We start from the raw sequence: 20644 nt of genomic DNA, 5'->3' as shown, positions 1-20644 counted from the left end.
AGGGGAGTGGTTGTTGGTGCAATCAAAAGCATGATCGACATCTACAACGAAGAAAATTATTAAATATGCAAGCCATATTAGTGAAAACATTGCAATTGGTTTATACATAGTTGTTAATTATTAAAGATGCTGATTATATTGCCATATTTTTTTTGAAATGAAAAACCACGAATTCTTGGCCCTACGAGATAGACATTGATGGTGATGTAATTTGACATTCACATGGTGATATACATGGCCTTAGTCAATTTACATAAAGAATTTATTTGACAAATTCGGGCATCTTTTGAAATGATTTGGGGTATTGTTTTCGTAATTATAATATCCTGTTTTTATTCTCTCTCCCTTTCTTTCGTCATGATAGCCTGAGGGGAAACTTAACAATACTACTAGATACATGCTCTTAGAACACAAAGCATGCACAAAGAAATTGCATATCACAGGATATTTGATAAGCACTAATCGCTTACTTTATTTATTCTCCATACTCTTTATTCAGTGTCATACCTTGTAAGCCATTATTTGGTGTTTCATAACAAATATATGAAAATAATTTAATGAACGACCCATTCTATTTAGTGTCTAAAATGTGGAATGCTTTGTAAAAAGAGATAAATGCGTTGTGAGGATGCTTGATTGTTGTTGAGTAAGTGTAAATATCCACTATAGATATAACTCCATGATAATGCTAGCAAAATGAGCACTCTTATTTAGTACTATAATATAAGGAGAATATATATTTTTTAATTTAAAAATTATATTTATTGAAAAAAAACTTGTAATAATTTCATTTAAGTTTTTTTAACAAGTGTCCAACCTCATTTAGTATTGGTCTCTTTAGTACTAAAGAAAATCTATATCCATATGGAATAGAAAGCTTTCTCTGTATTGCACCAATTCATGGTCTTCACATATTTAGACCTCAATTCATGGTCTTCACATACTTTTGGATCTTGCAAAAATGTACTTTCTAGCATTACATGTGTGGAAAGATTGATGATGTGTACAATAGTTTCCTCCATGACCTTATTGGACGTTTGTTTGATTTTTTATATTAACAAAATGCTTAAAATGATTTAAGTGTGTTATAATATTTTATATTATAATTTATCATTTTCTCTCCATAGTCCATCAAAAGTCACTTTGCTATCTCAATATAGAATTGTCAAAATGAGTTATCTAGACAAGTTATTCAATTTTGAGCCCAAACTACCCTACTCACATTGGGCAAAAAATAATTGAAGTTCATTCGAGAATAAACTTGACCTGTATAGACCTAGCACCAAATCTATTTTTAGGAGTGATGTTAGAACCGGACCAGACAGTCCGACCGGTCTGACCGTTGACCGGACTTGAAAATGGCTCTAGTTTGCCGTCTTAACCGAATGAGAGTTGGACCGCTTTGAACCGGAAAAATCCGGTCCAACCATGTTAAACCCGGTTAAACTTGATTAACCCGGGAAGTAAACAGGACGGCTCACTTAAAAAAAAACGGGGACAATATTCTAATATTTTGTTTTACTACGGTCCAAAAAAAGATAAAGAGATATTATTCCAATATAATTATACATAATTATTAATTATATAAAGTTTTACATTTATATATAACTATATATTGATAAATAAAAATTATTAATTATGTACGAAATCACCCGGTCAGACCGGACGGTTTAACCGTTTAAACCAGTTAAACCTAATACGGGATCTCTACCGATTTAACGCCCGGCTCGGGTTTCACAACACTCATTTTTAGAGGTGGTTGAGAAAGAATTTTTATGGGAGTGGCAGGTTCACATTGTACCAGCCAAACTAAATTATCTACAATCGGTTAGTGCCTAACTTTCATTACACAAGTTTGTCGAGGGACAAATTATTTTTACTATTACTACCCTGACTTACTAGAAGCCGTTCCCCCATAAACATCAGATGTCTCATAAAAAATTAAGTCTTCGTAATCTTAATCAATTAAATTCTCATAAATAATACAAAAATATTAATTTATATTCATATAATTTTTTTAATTAAATGTCAATTTGTATATGTTCCCCGTGCCAAGTAAATAAAATAAATGAGATGGAAAGATAGAATTTAAAAGGAGGGTCCATAATTTACGGTGGGATGAAAGAAATAAAACAAATATAGTTGGACAGAGAAGATCTAGACAAGATTCTTATAACAGACATCATGAGTAACGACTATGATTACATGTTATTTTCTATTAAAAATAAATAAAAACTCTTTAAAAAATTCTCAACCTCATATTCCAGTACTGGTGTTTCTCCGGTACTAGAGAGGAGTTGAACTCAATGTGGGTGATGGTGTCGCCAGTTTGGGATGTAAAAGATCTCACAAGTGTAGGAGTAACATCAATTACAATGGTTATTCTTAACGAAATAAAAATATTTGTATTCTATTTTTTACTATATCATTGTTTTTTTTGTTTCTTGTTTTTAAATTAGAACAATTATTGATTATTCTTGGCAAATAGAAAGTGAGGAAAGAACTCAACATTAGGGGGAAAAGTTGTTATGAGATATAAATAAAAAAATAAATAATATTTGTCATTGTGAAGAAAAAATTATATGATGCTTATATTATAAATATTATAATAAATTATGAAATAATGTTAAAGACTAAAATAATAATGAATATTTTACTTGATGATGGAGACACTCTAATTTCACCACTACCAATGACTGAAATTAGGAGTGAGTAGAATCCGGCCATACCCGTTCACCCGGCACTGCCCGATCATGAATGGGTCTAAATAGGGTCAGGTCTAATAGGGTCTAGGCTGAGTTCGGGTTCCAAAAATAGACTCAGACAATATTTATGATTGGGTAAAGGTCAACCATGACCTGACCCATCATGTCTCAAGGTCACTCGCTCGTCATGTTTGTATGTGTTTTTATTCAAATGTATATAAAGTAATGATACCCTTTTAATCAAAAGTATCATTTATTCTTTAATTTTCCATAATATATACATGATTAATAATATATATATACATATATCATTTTATATATCAAACAACATATTCATAATAATAAATAATATTGAGAAGTCTTTATCTAAAATAAGTACACATTATATGTAATCAGGTCTAGGGTCAGGTTTAAAGGCTGTCCCGGTCATTATTTATGGTCGGGTTAGATTCGAGTCTAGGGCCCGATCCCAAAAAAGTGAACCGACAAATATTTAGGGTGGGGTAGGGACAAGCCTTAACCCGTTACAACCCGACTCATACTCATCCCTAATTGAAATGGAGAATGAATACAAATCAGGGACAAGATAGACATTTTACATCGTAGCATTAAAGAACACAGTGGCCCAGAGGTCACGTGTGAATCACATGATGTACGGAGCCGAGGGAGAAGGATTTGACCAATTGTTTTGTCGTTTAATCATGACTTCCAATTATTGGGTGCTTGATGACAGGCGTTGTATTTCAGCGTAGACCTTTTTCAGTATTTTGTATTACATGATTGGAATTATTTATTCCTTTTGGAGTTCCTTTCCTTTTAAAGCTCTTTCTTTGAAAGCCCTTCTTTTATTTTTGTGAAAGGAATTTTTTCATATAAACAAAACTCCAATTTTTTTTACATTCTCATAATTATTTACTATAAGAAATAATTAACCATTGTGTTATTATTAGGACATTATTTATATTAATTATCATTATTTATTAAATAAAATTAACAGAAACTATTATATTATGAATAATGTATAATATGTTAAATATAAAAAAAATATATTATCATGTATAAAATTGAATTTTATCAATTTTTGTATAAGTTTAACCAATGTAATAAACATTAATGTATATATAATTGTTTCTTACTAAATGAAAAAAATATATTGTATTTTATTTGATTGGTAGCAAAGAACAAATAGTTCATTGTTCATAACATCATGAATTCAAATCTTATATTCAATGTTATAATTATAATATGTAAGTATATTTAGAACATTGAATCGTGATGCATGTTTTGACTCTAATAATCCCTGTGACTTTCTCACAATTTATAGAATGATATTCATATTAAAGAACGCTTGATATAAATAAATACATATATATATATATATATATATATATATATATAGAGTTTTTTGTTTCCAAATTTTTGTTTTGTGTAGAAGTTTAAAAAAATATTAACAATTGCTTTTCAATATTACTCTTATTTATGGAGTCACAATATGGTTTGATGGTGATAATGAAATATTTATGGATCTAAGTCTAAAAGAAAGTTATAAAATGATTTGATGGTTATGATAGAAGATGATGGTTTCAGTTTCAACCACAACGAAAATACTAAGATATATATACATAAATATAAAGCAATTTAGTAAGAGGATGGATCCACCTACTCCCTATCACAATCGTCAGTTATAGGAAAATCCAATAATTTTAATTAGTGAGTAGATCAAAATCATTAAATATTTATAAAATTAATAGCTATGATGAAGATGAAATTTAAAAAACTTAATCTTAAAGTAAATGTTCATTTAGTGTTTATTGGGTGGGAAATATGGGGAAAAGGAAGGAGCATACAACAAATATGTTTATTGGGTGGGAAATGTTTGTAGTGGGAGGAGTACTAAAGATGCGTGGTTTTGTAGGGTAGTGGCATTAGGTAAATGCAAAGCTCATGCCCCAACATCCCTACCCATCATGGGGACACGTGGGACAGCTAGCATGCACTCGTGGGGACACTCTTAATCATCATCCGACATCTTGTCTCTCACTACTTTATCTCCAATTATTTATCAATTATAAATTGGAAAATGGATTGAAAAGAGATGAAAAAATGAAAGGTGTGAAAGAGAATTAATAAAATGATGATATAATATTTAGAAAGTAAGGTATAAATGTGTCTAAGTTTTTAAAACTTAAAAAAATACAAACATTAAAAAATATGGAAAAAAATAGATAAAGGTTTTTTTTACTCAAACCAAAAAAGTTATCGAATTCTATAAGTTTTTTGTATAAATTGGTATTTCTCCTTCATTTTTAATGTTTCTCCGCATATAAGATACACTTTACCTTGTAATTATTTTTACCCGCATTATGCACTACAAAATTAAAGTATCTCAATGCAAATTATAATTTTTGATGAATAACTTAATTAGATAATTATGCTTCAAGCAATGAACACTTAGATCATGCACATTCATTATTAAATGCAAATTGCTTTAAGCTATATCCGATAATTGAGTGTCCATGAAAGTTTCACCTTTTTAAATATGAGTAGTATTATTGCAATAAAACTGAAGCTCATGGTGATAAATGTATTCTTTTATTTTTGCTCATTTGTATAAGTGTGGTGAAAACCGGACAGGACAGTCCAACTGGTCTGATCGCTAACCGAATTTGAAAACGATTATGTATTGCAGTCTTAACTGAATGAGAGTTGGAACGCTTTGAACCAGGGAAATTCTGGTCTGACCGTGTTAACTCTGGTTAAATCGAATTAACTCAGGAAGTTAACTGGACGGCTTACTTAAAAATTAAAAAATGGAACATTGTTCTAATATTTTATTTTACTACCATCTAAGAAAATATGAACATGTTATTACTTCAATATAATTATACATAATTATTAATTATATAAAGTTTTACATTTATATATAACTATATATTTATAGATAAAAGTTATTAATTATGTATTAATTACCCAATCAGACTGGACAACTTAACTGTTTAAACCAGTTAAACTAAATACGAGACATTTGTCGATTTGATGTCTAGCTTGAGTTTCACAATATTAATTTATATATCTAGGTCCAATTTATTCGTTTTATTGTGGCGTGTGAATGTTACGCGTTTGAGGAAAAGGTTGAGAAAATGACGTCGAAAAATAAATGATTATGATGAGGAAGATGTCTGTGCGTGAAGGGACAGGATGACACACGAATTTGTTAGGGGAGAGGGACCTCACGTGTGACCAGATTTATAATTATTGGTGAGATGAAGATTGAAGAGGTGTTGTAGCACGTGTCCTGCAGGCAAGCATGTTGGTCCACGTGAGTATGGGGATAAGGAATGCATCATGGGGAAAATGGGGTCAACTACTATACCAATAAATTAGTATACACCATCTCATATTTATACTTAAAAATATATTTAAGTTAAAATTTAATATTAAATAATTTTTTTAACTAACAAGAGAAAGTGATATAAAGTATTACATTTTTTACAACAGGAGATGTGCTCCCCAAAAAATTAAGAGATAGTTCTTATTTTTCTTATTTGATTTTTTAAGTATAAAAATATGATGGGATATACTTATTTGGAAATAAGTTTTACATTTTATATATTTATTCTACGAAAGTTTAATTATTTATAATTTAAATCACATAAATTATTATATTCTCATAAAATGAAAAGTAATTTTTTTTTATGTAAGTTATCTTTTCTCGATAAATATTATAAAGTATCATCTTATTCTTATTTTTATATCACTCGTCTCATAAGTACAGGAAAGAATATCGGTTAAGGGTCACTCTCATTTATATTCCCCTCATCCTTTTATAGTTCTCTCCTTTCACGTGAACTTCACTCACACTTGTCTCCTCCCTCCTTCTCTTTATCGGCTTCATTATTGTACAACTTCATTCGGATATGCACTAAATCAGCTTGTTCGGTTGCTTTAGAAATGCAAAATTGCCAAAACCTTCGGTTAGTGTCCAGACTGCAGAAAACACCCTGAGTTCTATAAGTACAATCCTCTTAGGTTAACCATTAATGGAGAAGCAAACGTTTTTCAATGTTAGCTTTATAGGTGATCACAATTAAATTAGACTATTACGAAAGATGTAATAGAAAGTGTGATAGAGTGAACTTGTATAAAAAATTGGATAATTTATTACACGGAGTTAGTCGATTGGTTTAAAGTTTCACCTAATTCTTACATATTGTACAAGCCCAAATGTTAATTTATCCACAGCCATAAACAATTTTACTGTTCTTAAATGCAACTCACTTCTTGTTTTATACTTGATACACCCCAGCTTAAGAATATTCACTCTCACAGTGAACAGTTTTCCTTAAATCACACTATGCCTCTATCAGATCAATATATCAATATGCTTATACCCTCGTGAAAGAGTTAAAATGTGTCCAAGACAGAATTAGAAAAATCTTTTTAAAAATATTGTTTTTCTCGTTGAAATAAAGTTTGAATTTAAAATGTCAATGCAAAGTAATTATCTCGTCTACAGGATGATAAGTATTGAAAGGAAATGATGACATGTATCCTTTAAATAATTTAGTGATGTAAAATTTTAATTATTTTTTTATAAATCATCAAACTGATTATAACCTTACATTTGAGTTGTATCCCCTAAGCATACCCCTTATAGGAATTGGTTATGCAGCTAGCAATAATATAGCAAGCATTATTATTGTGTGATCAATATTATAGATACCCCTATTGTAAGAATTAACAAAAGATTATATAAATTATTTACAATTATTGTGTGAGCAATGACATAATAAGCATTTTTATCATTATTAATTATCTAAATAACATATAAGATTATAGGAAATAAACATACACTTATATAAATTACTTGCAATTGTTTTTAATGTTTTTGAATTTGTGGGCATTGCAAATCTGTTAGGTACCCAATGATTTATGGATAACAGACCCAACAAGTATCCACAAGTCTATAGTGGATTTGAGTCAAAACATGAAGCAATAGAGCAAATCTGAGTAATGCATTACCAAGATCCAACATACCCATTACCCTCTCTAGTTGGGAAATGTGACTTTTAAATTGTTTAGAACTCACCCAATCTATTTTTTCAAGAGCATGGTGTTATGGACAACTGTTAAGAGAAATTTATTATCATATTTATATTCAAATAGGAAATTTTCCACAAATTTAATATACAACTAAAAAGTGACTAATTTAATAGTTACGTTGATAACATGTTGTAAAATTTTTATTGGAAAAGTTAATAACGATATATTAATTAGTATAATCATAGATTTTTTAAAGGGGTAAGTTTAGGAAAAATGTAATATTTAAGATGCGCAATTTTTTTGGAGAGACCTATATTTTTTTATGGAGGAAGGTGAGTATTATTATTATTATTTTTATATAACTAAAGATATACTCTTATTTTATGAGTGAGTATTTCCTTTCAAGGATTTTGATTATTTCTCAATAAATAAATGTGATTCATATAAATTGAAATTTTAATTTTTTTTAATCTCTGTGTAAATTCAATAATCATCCTTGGTTGTGTATTGATTTGGACTATAGGTGATGATGTGGTCCCTGTCAGTGACATTTCACTTCAGCCGTTGATGCAGGGTGTTTCGTTTCATTATTGGGTGAGACTTCAGGTGCGAGCTGGCCCGCAAGGTTTAATGCTCAATATTTCTTGCGATTTGCCACCAGAGGCATTCATTGTGAAAGGAAAATAAGTCAATTTAATTTCAGTTGTCTGCATTGACTAATAAATGAACTCTCCCTTCTATTTTTTCTAACAGCTTCAAATTGTTTCCTATGTAAAAGTTAAACCCTTGCATAATTGTCTCCCAAATTTCTTATTTTCCTTTGAAGTATTAAGGTTGGGATTAAATATTGAAGTGGAAATACTTCCATATAAACATGGGTTTAAACTATTAAAATATGTTTGATTTAGAAGAGTTTGATCGTTTATAATAATCTTATATACCTTAATTTGGATTGTCTTTAATTAGTTAAAAATACACATAGTTTGAAAATTGGATTTAAATATAAAGCTCTTTAATTAGTTAAAAATACTTGTAGTTTGAAAATTGGTTTTTAATATAAAACTTAAAACTTCATATTGAGAGGTCAAAGTTTCAGCCACTTGATCCCACACGCATTAATTGTTCAACCTTCCTTATCTTTAATATTCTTCTATCAAAAAGTAGTTCTCATTTATAGAAGATTTCAAGTAGATTTAGACAAAATTGATAAACAGACACAGTTTTATTGATTAGTCTAAAGACCTTGGTTTTAGATGTAGGCATGTAGTTATACCCCAAGACAGTAAAATTTGATTGGATTTGTAATTCCTTAATATATTCTTATTTTTAGAGTAAATATTCATCAACCCCTTATTTTCAACATTATCATTTTTATGAAAAAAGTCCCAAAAATTTGAAGTAGAGTCAAATTAATTTTTTTATGAACAAATTATTCCCTATTACATTTTGTAAAATATGCTAATCATTTCGTTTTCATAGGTGGAAATATGATTAAACATTTCTAATAGAACTCAATTATAGTCATCATTTTCATATCTACGTCTTCCCCCAGTTTTAGAATCTCCACTCCTCCATCATACAATAATGAAACTTGAGGATGAAATATTTATAAGTTTTAGTACATTTTTAATTCAAAAATATATTTAAATTTGAATCTTAAAAATGGGATCACGTGTTAGCATAGTTGTTGGAATATCCAAGTCTTCTATAAAATTTGAAGTAATGATTAAGAATTATCTCCATTATTAAAAGTAGAAGTATTATTTTTATAGTAATTTTAAGGATAAAAATATTAATACAAATGTAAATAAAATGATATTATTGAAATTTTATTTTACTTTTTTACTTTATACAGAACTTCCTAGGAGAAAAGTGAAACCATGAAGCAAGAAGTAAAAATTCTTTAAATTAATGGAGAGACAAATATCACACAATAATACAAAAAATAATATATAATGATAATTTTATCCTTTACTTATTATAAAATCACATTTTTATCACAAAAATATAAAGAAAAATAATCAATTATCTATTCATTGATGGGTAGATCTTTAAAGTCATGATTGAACTCACCAAGATTCACATAATTGGACTTCCTGCCTTAAAGTCATGATTGAACTCACCACTCCTACCACCCACTTCTCTCTCCTTTCTATATAATCCCCATAACCCTCTCCATCCACTTTCATACACATCCTAAATCCCATTCATCTCACTTTCACTCTCTCTCCTCTCCAAAATCTTTTGTAAAACTCAGTCCTTGAGTCCAAAAATTTTCAGTTTGTGTCCTGTGTTTTAACAAGGGCTAAGATGACAACAGTTGAAAACGAAGATCTAGGTTTGAGCCTAAGCTTGAGTTTCCCTCACAATACCCCAAATCATATACAACTAAATCTAATGTCTTCTCCTATTTGTAATCCTCAGAAACCTTCTTGGATTAATGATCCATTCACATCTTCAGGTTTGTATTCTATTATTTAATTATACAAATGTTTTCTTTTTTTCACCTCGGATTCTCACTCTGTGCGTTTGTTCTGAGATCTGCTCCACTTTCTTTATTCCAGCTTTTCCTTTTTGTCTTCCTTTTCTCTTTTACAAAAAAGACAAGCGCACCTGATAGGAATAATTTTCAATGTTTTTAGCTTTTTTGTTCTCACTTTTCATTTTTTCAGATCTCTAACTATTTAACAATCATTTTCATAACTTATTTATGCTCATTCTATGTTTCCTACTTTTCCCCTCCTTTCCCACTCGATTTTTCAATATTAACAATAATTTGTTCAAAATCTCAAATTTTATTTTCAGCTTAAAAAAAAAACGAACAATCTCATCAATGCGCACTCAACCTTACATAAAAGGCGATTTTCTTAAAACAATCCTAAATCATGTATTTACATGCAGATCGAGATTCGGAGACATGCAAAGGAGAACGTGAATCATTCCTTCAAGGAATCGATGTTAATCGGTTACCTTCTGTAGTTGATTGTGAAGATGAGGCTGGTATTTCATCTCCAAACAGCACAATCTCAAGCGTGAGTGGTAAACGTAGCGAAAGAGAACCCAACGGTGAAGAAAACGACATGGATAGATTCTTCTCAAGAGGAATTAGCGACGAAGAAGACGCCGAAACCGCACGAAAAAAACTCAGACTCTCTAAAGATCAATCAGCTATTCTCGAAGAAAGCTTCAAAGAACACAACACTCTTAACCCCGTAAGTACTTAAAAAATTAAGTTCTCGTAATTTAAGCAAAAAAATGCCTTTAGAGTATTCTTTCCCTAACTCGGCTTTTTCTACAGAAGCAAAAGCTCGCGCTTGCGAAAAAGTTGGGCCTTCGAGCAAGACAAGTAGAAGTGTGGTTCCAGAACAGAAGAGCGAGGTTAGTTTCGTCATATTGTTTTTGTTGTAATTTTTTTTATTAGAAAATGTTTTAAATATGATCTGACCCATGCATTTTGATGATAATCGATTATATGATAAGTTTTTATTAGGATTATGAAAAGGTTTACGGTTTTAGAAATTAATTTTTTTTCTTGATTTATTCAGGACTAAGTTGAAGCAAACTGAGGTAGATTGTGAGTTTTTGAAACGGTGTTGTGAAAATTTAACGGAGGAAAATCGGAGGCTACAAAAGGAAGTTCAAGAATTAAGAGTACTGAAACTTTCTTCACATTTCTACAATCACATGACCCCACCAACTACCCTCACTATGTGTCCATCGTGTGAGCGTGTCGCTGTTCCACCCTCAGCCGTTGATTTCGCCACGCGTCATCATCCTATGGCTCCAACTCGAGCCCGGCCCATATCTGTTGTTGGCCCATGGGCTTCTGGTGCAGCTCCTATCCCCTTCGATGTTCTTCGCCCCAGATCGTGACGTGCACGGCTCGGTAAAGGGTAGAAATGGGGGGAATATGGAAAAGGGGGAAATAGTTGTAATAGTGTACCCATGAATTTGTGTTCAAAATGATTTGGTGGGTCTCTAATGTTTTGTACCAAATTGACCTATCATTTTTTGTTTGGTATTTTGGGCATTATGACCTATTGTAGTTAGGGTGTTTTAGTTTTTAATGTACTTACTTTTCTCATATCATGATGAAACACAGATATTGCGTGAAGTGCTATGCTCTATAATTAATTAATTATCAAGGTTCATATGTTGCTGATTTTGTTTTGTATTGTAAAGTCAATTTTCATTTTGGTTTGATTGCTTAAGGAATACAGAATTTCTGGATGTGTTCATAAGATTCTTATTTTATTTTGAAAATGCGGGGATGCGAAGGGGTTGATTAAGATTTTTTGGTGTGATTTGTCAAAAGAGAAAGGAAATAAAATATTTTCAATTTTTTGTTATGTCTAAATGGTCGACCAGCATTTCAACTTTCAAGAATTTTGGATTATCGTGGACCCCAAATGACGATGTCTTCTAATTGTAAAAGGGGATTGAAACATATGTCCATAAATTATGGGAGCATTGACTGATTCGTAAGTTTCCTATGGTTTTTTTATTCAATTACTCTCTCTCTCTCAATGTAAGGTTATTGTATGGTTAAATTCAAACGTTTGCTCAGGCAATTTATTTTCGAAGTGTCTTGGTTTGCCTTTTTATAATTTTATCTTCCCTGTCTCTTCTCTGTTCCCACCGACTGGGCTAGACGGAGGTTATCCTAATAACTATATAAATATAAATGAAAGTTAATATAATTTTGGACAATAAATTGTTGTTTGAACATAATCACATTTGTACTAGTTAGAACCTATAAAACACGGATACTGATAGTCACATACGATACATATACAAGTACGCTTATAAAATAATAAAAACACATAAAATATAATAAAATTATAAGTGTAAAACAAAATATCTAAAATAAAAAATATAATATAAATTTAAAATCACTGTCCTCCATAACAAATCTATCTTATTTTATTTGAATGAAAACAAATCTATTCTAAAATCATTGTCCTCCATAACAAATATATTTTATCCTAACTTTAATGAAAATATGTTTTATTGGAAACGAATCTATCTTATTTTGTTTTATTTGGAAACGAATCTATCTTATCTTGTTTTATTGGAAGCGAATCTATCTTATCGTGTTTTATAGGAAACGAATCTATATATCCTGTATTTTATTGAAAACGAATCGGATACGTGTCTTAATATTTATTTATTTTATTTTATTTTTTAAATTCTTGGATACTCTATCGATACGTATCTTTCGCGAATCTGAATGTATCTATGTCGGATACGTGTCGAACACCGACACGTAAGAGTGTTTGACGAATCCGTGCTTAGGTTAGAACATATCCCATATTTGTGATAAATACACATGGGCTACAGGAATGGCTCACGAGAATTTGATTGTTTTCATGGATTTAAATCAGAGCAATTAAATTGCAATTTGATATATGTCCCAAATATAATTATTAGTTGTTTTCGCATAGTAGGTTTAGCGTAGCCACAGCTTATATCTTTTCTTTAACTTTCGGTCAGTTATTGTAATAATTTGAAGAGAACAAGGGCTCCGTGTCCGTGGTAAACGGCTGAAAATATGGAAAAATGGCACATCTGTCTGTAGAAACGTGGACCCATATTACATATAGGGCCTGTCAGTTATTTGCAATTGTCCCCTAACTGTATTTGCACCTCCAAATTGGTCCAATCACAATTGCACTCAAATGGCCCTTTATAAGAAATTGAAGTCTTATAACAAAAACTGTAGTCTGAGAAATTCATGGTATCACTACTTTAAAATGTTATTGTACCAAAATAATACTATATGCCAATTCTATTCACTTTAATACTTCATACCAGTGTTAAAACCATACCTATTATCAAACCGATTAAGGTATTGATATAGTTGTACAGTGGTTCAATTGATAGTTGAGTAATTAAACTGTATGCCGATTAAACTATACATACCTAGTTATATTTATATACTCAAAATTCACATAAACAAACAACTTTAAGTCTTTAACAAATTCAAAGTCTAAATTACAAAACATATATCAATCTAAAGTATCACCTAACAACCACAAAAATATAAATAAATGACACAAGTTCACAACTCACTCTACAAAACAAACATTTTTGAAGTTTTAACATTTAACACCAATAAGTCAAAGTCTTATATCGAGATTATATTTTTGCATCAAATCCTATCTTCAGATAGTACTCCAAGATTACACAAATGTCACAGAAATTACACATGAATGTTAGAAATCAAAATGTATAATCTAAGTATGTCTTAGAATCATGTGCTTTGAAGTGTTGAAGAAGGGTGGAAAAGATGGATTACCTTTTAATGAGTTTTTAGTTTTGAAGTTTTTTATCAAAAAAAAATGTGTATAAACCAATCGGTTAAGTCAAATACCGACCGGTTCACCGGTTTTGACCAGTTTTTGAGAGGTTTTGATACTTGATCGGTTCAACATGTGTATCGTACCAATTTGTCAGTTTTCTGATTGAACAAATTGGTATGGTACGATTTTTACATCATTGCTCCAAACTAAGTAACCTTCATGCGCAAATTTCATGAAAAATAAAGGGGAGGCATGAACCTGGTATTTTCTAGGCTCTTAAGTGAATTAAAATTTTGGGGTTCTGATTTAACATGTAAAAATATTTAAATCAAAAATTGAATAAAAATGAAGATATATCTATACTATATATAAAGCCAAAACTTGAAATAACTTTGCTGATGGTGTAATTTTTATTTCATATATCGCCCTTAACATTATTTAATTTTTACAAAATAACTATATAATCCTAAACAACTACTACCAATACATTAATTAACCACATATCTCACCTTAAATTAAACATTATCATAAGCACACAAAAAATATAATATAAAGTATACCGAACACAACAAATATATTTTAATTCAAAAAAATGAAATATATAGAAATTGAATATGTAGTATTACCCAATATTCGTCAGCAAGCACGAAGTGCCTGTACACACTAGTAAACATAATATAAATTCTCATAGTGGAATAAAATAAGCGCACCTTATTTATAAAAGAGTTTAATATTTTGCATGTTTATGCATATATTTATATACAACACAACATTCATCATTCATTTATATTACAATTAATAATTATTATATATGAATAATAAATGATGTAATGACAATAAAATTAAAAAAACTTGTATACTGTTATTAGCTACATTTTTTCTCCTTGTACAAATGAATAAGGGTTCTCAAGCAAAGTGGGTTGAGAAACATAGTCCAAAAGGAGATCCAACACCCATCAAATGGGATATTATAGAAGGCTCATGCCTCATAGTATAGACTATGGATGAGGGCGAAGTAGTGAATCATGACTTGGGAAAGGAGTAAGCAATGGATCACATATTCCATAATATTCTAGCAATTGACCCCAAACTTGTGAGGACTATGTCTAGTCATGCACATGTCTTGACGTAGCATATTGGCAGTGATAAATAGATAGGACCAAAACCTAATTGGGCATTAATGATACAGAAAAGACATTAAGAGATAGAAAAAGGACAGTCTATAGAGAACTCATTATCCTTCCACTATTATCGATACCCCAAAGCATCCCTCATGTATTTGGAATAAAAGTTAGAATAAATTACACTGACACCCCATAGGTTTTAGTAAAATTACACAAACCGCCCTTCACTTTTCTAAACTTACACAAACTTCATAGTTTTATACTTTCATTACACTGACCACCTCTGTACAATAAATAAGTGTAATTTTTTAAACAAAAAATATGATAAATGCAATTAAGTTAAATAAAACATGATATATTGTGTAAACAAGTCTAAATAATATACAAATCAATATATCTTTATTATTTTTGGTTCGTTACACTACATTATAAGAGTGATTTAAACAATATTTCTTTATAATTGTTGATGCATTTTGTAACAAAAAATAATAAAGATACATTAATTTGTATATTATTTAGACTTGTCTACACAATATATCATGTTTTGATTAACTTAATTGCATTTATCACATTTTTTGTTTAAAAGATTACACTTATTTCTTATACAGGACGAAAGTACAAAACTAGGGGAGGTTTGTATAAGTTTAGAAAAGTGAGGGGTGGTTTGTGTAATTTCACTAAAGCTCAGGGGGTGTCAGTGTATTTTACTCTAAAAGTTATTTATTAATTTTAATATGGATGCTATCTTGTTATAGTGGTGGGTTATTGAGGATTTAATTACATGGGTATTGACTAGGGGGACCATCTCTAAACATATTTTAAATTCATTTAGATTTTTCAAAACAGTTTTAAGGTAGGAAAATTCAGAATACAAATAATGAGAGGCCTTGCAAGTGATCAATTTTATTATATAGGCCCAACAAGTTTGGATCCTAAGTTAGTCTGGTAGATAATGAGCTATTTTAAGTTCTTTTATCAAATGTAATGGGTTGTGTTTATTCATATAATGAAATGTTGTATTTATAAAAAATATCGACGTGTTATAAATGTTTATTCTTAGATTTTTGTTGTGTATAATATTTTATTCGACACAACTTTCTTCAATGGGTGAGACTATTCACACCCCAAATATCTAATCATATCCTTTGTTATCAATTATAATGTTTTAATTCAAGAAACAAAATTTTGGTTGGATAGTGAGGAGTGTGCATATATTTTAAAGTGTCTCTAAGCTATTTATTCAATATTTCTCCTAATTATACATTCTACACGTTTCTTACAACTCGTGCATAGCATGAGTAACTAGTTGAGTGAAAAGTAACTTCAATGTATACTTATATCATGTCTTGTTACCTAAAGAAATAGTCATTTCGATTGAGCTCCCCTTATATACTTAGTTGTTTATATGTGACATTTCACTAACACGAGACTCCAAATATTTCTTCAACCATTTTTCTGCTTACTGTTTAAAATGAACTAAGAAAAAAAGCTAATGCCTAGACGGAAAAAAAGAGGAGCAATAGCTATAAGAGAACACAATGGAAAAAATAAGTAAAGGTAGAAGGGAATTTCCTACGCCGATATAAGTATGTAAAATAAAAAAAGAGACGAAGTAGAAGCAAACAAACAAAGAAGGCTGCGTGCAACTCACCTAGTCACCTATAAAGCAAATGACGTCATGTATGAACTATGTTAAATTGTTAATAGCCAATGAGGAAAATGAGCACGTGATAAATAAACCTACCAACTTGCATTTTACACGAGCGAAGGTTCGTACAAGCTAACGACCACACCAACTTGATAATAAAATAATAGTCAATGAATTAAAATTGAATCGAAAACCATGCACCATTTGAAAATTACATATATCTAAATTCTAAAGTGCATTGAGTGATTACAAGTTTATTATCCAAGTTCATGAACCACTGTACCTATAAATACCTTCAAACTTCGAATATTCAATTCAATACCTTCTTCATCCTTTAAAAAACAAAAACCAATTTCTCTATTCATTTTCTTCCTCTTCTTCTAACAGATTAAATACAACACAAGAACACTATCAAGAAACACTTAACGCTTAAAATGGATGGACAAAGTAGTTACGAGTCTGATTTGGCACTTTTAGACTCAATTCGCCGCCACCTTCTTGACGAATCCGACCCATTTAGAATCGGAGCCCCGTTTTTTAATTCGGGTCAAACACCGTTTAATTCTCGGAGCTCCAGTTTCAGCAACCTGTACCCATGTTTGAGTGACTATTGGGGTGAATTGCCACTAAAAGAAGACGATTCAGAAGACATGGTACTCTACGGTGTTCTCCGCGACGCCGTTAATGTTGGGTGGGTCCCATCTTTCGAAACCGGGTCACCCGATAGTTCCCTATCGAGTTTCGAGGTCAATACGGAGCTTGATCTTTTTCCGGCAGAAAGAATTTCTAACGTTCCGGTTATTCCTCAAGTTAAGGCTGTGCCGGCGGTGGTTCCAGCAAAAGGGAAGCATTACCGCGGCGTGAGGCAACGGCCGTGGGGGAAATTCGCGGCGGAGATTCGTGACCCGGCGAAAAACGGGGCGCGGGTTTGGCTCGGAACATACGAAACTGCTGAGGATGCAGCTTTGGCTTACGATAGAGCCGCGTATCGGATGCGCGGTTCGCGGGCTATGCTGAATTTCCCGCTCCGGGTTAATTCGGGTGAACCGGACCCAGTAAGAGTGACTTCTAAGCGTGCATCACCGGAGCCGTCGTCATCGTCGGAAAATTTTACGGCGGCGAAAAGGAAGAAGAAAACGGTAGGGCCAACGGTGCAAGTGGTGATAGATCAAGTGGCAGAGCACACACGTGGAGAGCAATTATTGGTTAGCTAATAATGCGCAATGCGGACGTGTAGTATATATAAGGTTTTAAAAAAAGAAGGATAAGGGAAAGATGGATGGAGATGGTGACTTTAGAGGGAATGGAAAAATCACAAGAGAGAAAAATGAAAAGGAAAACTTAGGGGTTAAGGTTTTGTTTGAGTTGTAGATATAAAATTTGTTATTTTTTAGTTCAACATTGATGAATTTGTGAACTTTGTTCCATAAAGTATTGCTCATTGTTCTTCAACCAGGCATGGTCTTTGAATTCAAAATAATAATGTTAAAACTTCATAACAACATTATAAAGTGTCATCAACTATTTCACAAAAAAAAAGACATCATCGCCTCCTAAACAAACCCCAGAAGGTAATGGTAACTCAAAAACAAAAGGGACACCACTCACCATATGTGTCGTATGAGAATGGACCACCGGACCAAGCACACAAATTAACAGTAAATACTCTCTTACCTCTTTTTATGTGAACATTTTGGTGGTTATGGAATTGATTCTATAATGAAAGATTAAAATTAATTTTTTTTAGATATATTCATATAAAAACTTAACGTTAGGTCTAGCATCTCTAAAGAAATTCATCAATATATATTACTTATAATCTAATCATTAATAATCAAAATGTTACTTATTAATAAATAAAATATTACATAGTATTTTTTTATGATACAGGAGATTTTATATCACAATATATCACTTTTCAAATATATTTTTCTAAATAAAACATGTTTTGGTGATCGTGATTCATTATTCTTATTATATTTCTGACCAAGGTATCTTTGTCATGCGTTTTATCTGTGTGTAAATGTGCTACGTTTTTTAGTATTAATTTTACCAGACTGCTTCAACAAATATATTATCGTTTATCAGACATGTGTTTCTTTCCAAATCACATACGAGGTACCATATTATAAAGAGAAAAGACAGAGCGCACGAGGGCTACGACCACAGTTGTAAAATAGCTTCCCGGTTGCCGCAGGCCGCAGCCTTTTCAAATCCTTTAATTTTCAAACTTTGACCTGGACTTTTTTCCATTCCCCAATCAATTGCTATATCCCATTTTATTAATATTGTACCAATCATTACACAATGGTTAGAATACTGATATAGTGCAATAGTGGTTAAATTCAATCGTCAGTTCACTAATTAAATCATATACCAGCGAAATTAGGTATATATATAAGTAATATATTAATGGTAATGTTGAAAAATCAATAAAAAACTAATATATCTTTTATTTTTTATTAAAAAATTAATTTTAAATAAAAAACAGTCAGTATAACCGGTACAATTGAATTAGAAATCGGCTGGCATGACCAGTTTTGACCGGTGGTTGAATTGGAAACCAGAGGTATAACCCGGTTTTGGCCGGTATGATTGCATGAACGATATAATTACTATACCATACCAGTATTGGGACTGATTCACCGATTTACTAGTTGAACCAGTCGGCACGAACCAATTTTTACAACATTTGTTATATCTTTATTAAACCAGTACCTTTATATTTATTTTTATATTTTATGTTTTATCTTTATTAAAAAACGTTTTTTAATATACTTTTCTAAAATTTACTTTGGTTCAAAATTTGAAAAGTACAAATGTATAAAAGTCTGAATCCTCTTAGGTACTTGAGAGAAAAGTAATATGAAAAAACGAAAGAAAAAATATAGTATAATTCATTAAAATAGATCAGATCCAATAACTCATTAAAATATATTAATTGGATAATGTTTTTCATGCATCCATTAAAATCTTAATCTAAACTCATCCGATTATCACCGGTAGAGCACACTGTCCCATAAGGAAATGGCTTGCCCTCATTTCTTAGTTAAACTAACTATTCAAAGTCTTAGGTTTTTTCAGTTCTGTTCCAAATGGTCATGTTGTTACAAGCTGATGCAATTGCTTTAGAAGTGGTTTGTTCTGGTTTATGTAATTCTGTCTTCTTGTACCATACAAGCTGATGCAACATATTTTGATACTTAGTCACACTCACTTCAACTACAATGTCTAGAGTCTAGACTGAGTGCAAAGTATAAGAGCCTTTATATATAACATTTTCTTTCACTTGCTATTGTTTACTACATAGATCATCGTAGGTAAATATCACTCGTTTTCATACATTTATCGTGGAGAAGGATCTTGCGCTCGTGTGTGCAGCTTGTATAAGTTGTCCAATGTCCATTTTATGTTTATCTTTTACATATTTGTTGGGTTGAGTTTGTTAAAAGTCTTCCTAACTCAGCTGCTCTCCACTGTACAGATTTTTATGGGTTAAAGACAAGGATAGGAACTTCTTTTTATTGAAATGTTGCTTCATGGTTCTACAGGATTCATGACAGAAAGGTTGCCGAAATGTCATCTATTGCCACAGAAATGACATGCCAGAGGCAAGGAAATTGCATGTGTCCTATGATCTCTCATGCACTGTCCATCCAACCATGTACATCATGTGAATATTAGACAAGCAGTTACTGGTATTTATAACTACATTCTATACACCACAAGATTTATCATGGTGATCACAACATTTTACAGTTCCTAGATAACCTTGAATCCAAAATTTGATCATTCCATCTGCCCACAATACTACCTAGATGT

The 20644-nt window shown here is 31.1% G+C and overlaps 2 protein-coding genes across 3 annotated transcripts; both read left to right on the top strand.

Annotated features, from left to right (window-relative positions):
* On the top strand, positions 9820-11878 carry LOC109331451 (homeobox-leucine zipper protein HAT4-like). Of its 2 annotated transcripts, none has more exons than XM_019565964.1 (4): positions 9820-10209; positions 10650-10960; positions 11047-11126; positions 11294-11878. In XM_019565964.1, exons 1-4 carry the CDS (start codon positions 10059-10061, stop codon positions 11619-11621), a joined length of 870 nt encoding a protein of 289 aa, XP_019421509.1. In that variant the 5' UTR covers positions 9820-10058; the 3' UTR covers positions 11622-11878. The 2 variants fall into 2 exon arrangements, with proteins under 2 accessions (XP_019421509.1, XP_019421507.1); XM_019565962.1 differs by having other exon boundaries at positions 11035-11126.
* LOC109330641 (ethylene-responsive transcription factor 1A-like) lies at positions 17055-18353 on the top strand. The gene has a single exon (XM_019564893.1). It carries the CDS (start codon positions 17257-17259, stop codon positions 18034-18036), a length of 780 nt encoding a protein of 259 aa, XP_019420438.1. The 5' UTR covers positions 17055-17256; the 3' UTR covers positions 18037-18353.

Source organism: Lupinus angustifolius, chromosome LG17, assembly GCF_001865875.1.
Source record: "Lupinus angustifolius cultivar Tanjil chromosome LG17, LupAngTanjil_v1.0, whole genome shotgun sequence".
NCBI lineage: Eukaryota > Viridiplantae > Streptophyta > Magnoliopsida > Fabales > Fabaceae > Lupinus > Lupinus angustifolius.
Note: the sequence above shows the minus strand (reverse complement) of the source record. Positions and strands in the feature narration are given on the sequence as shown.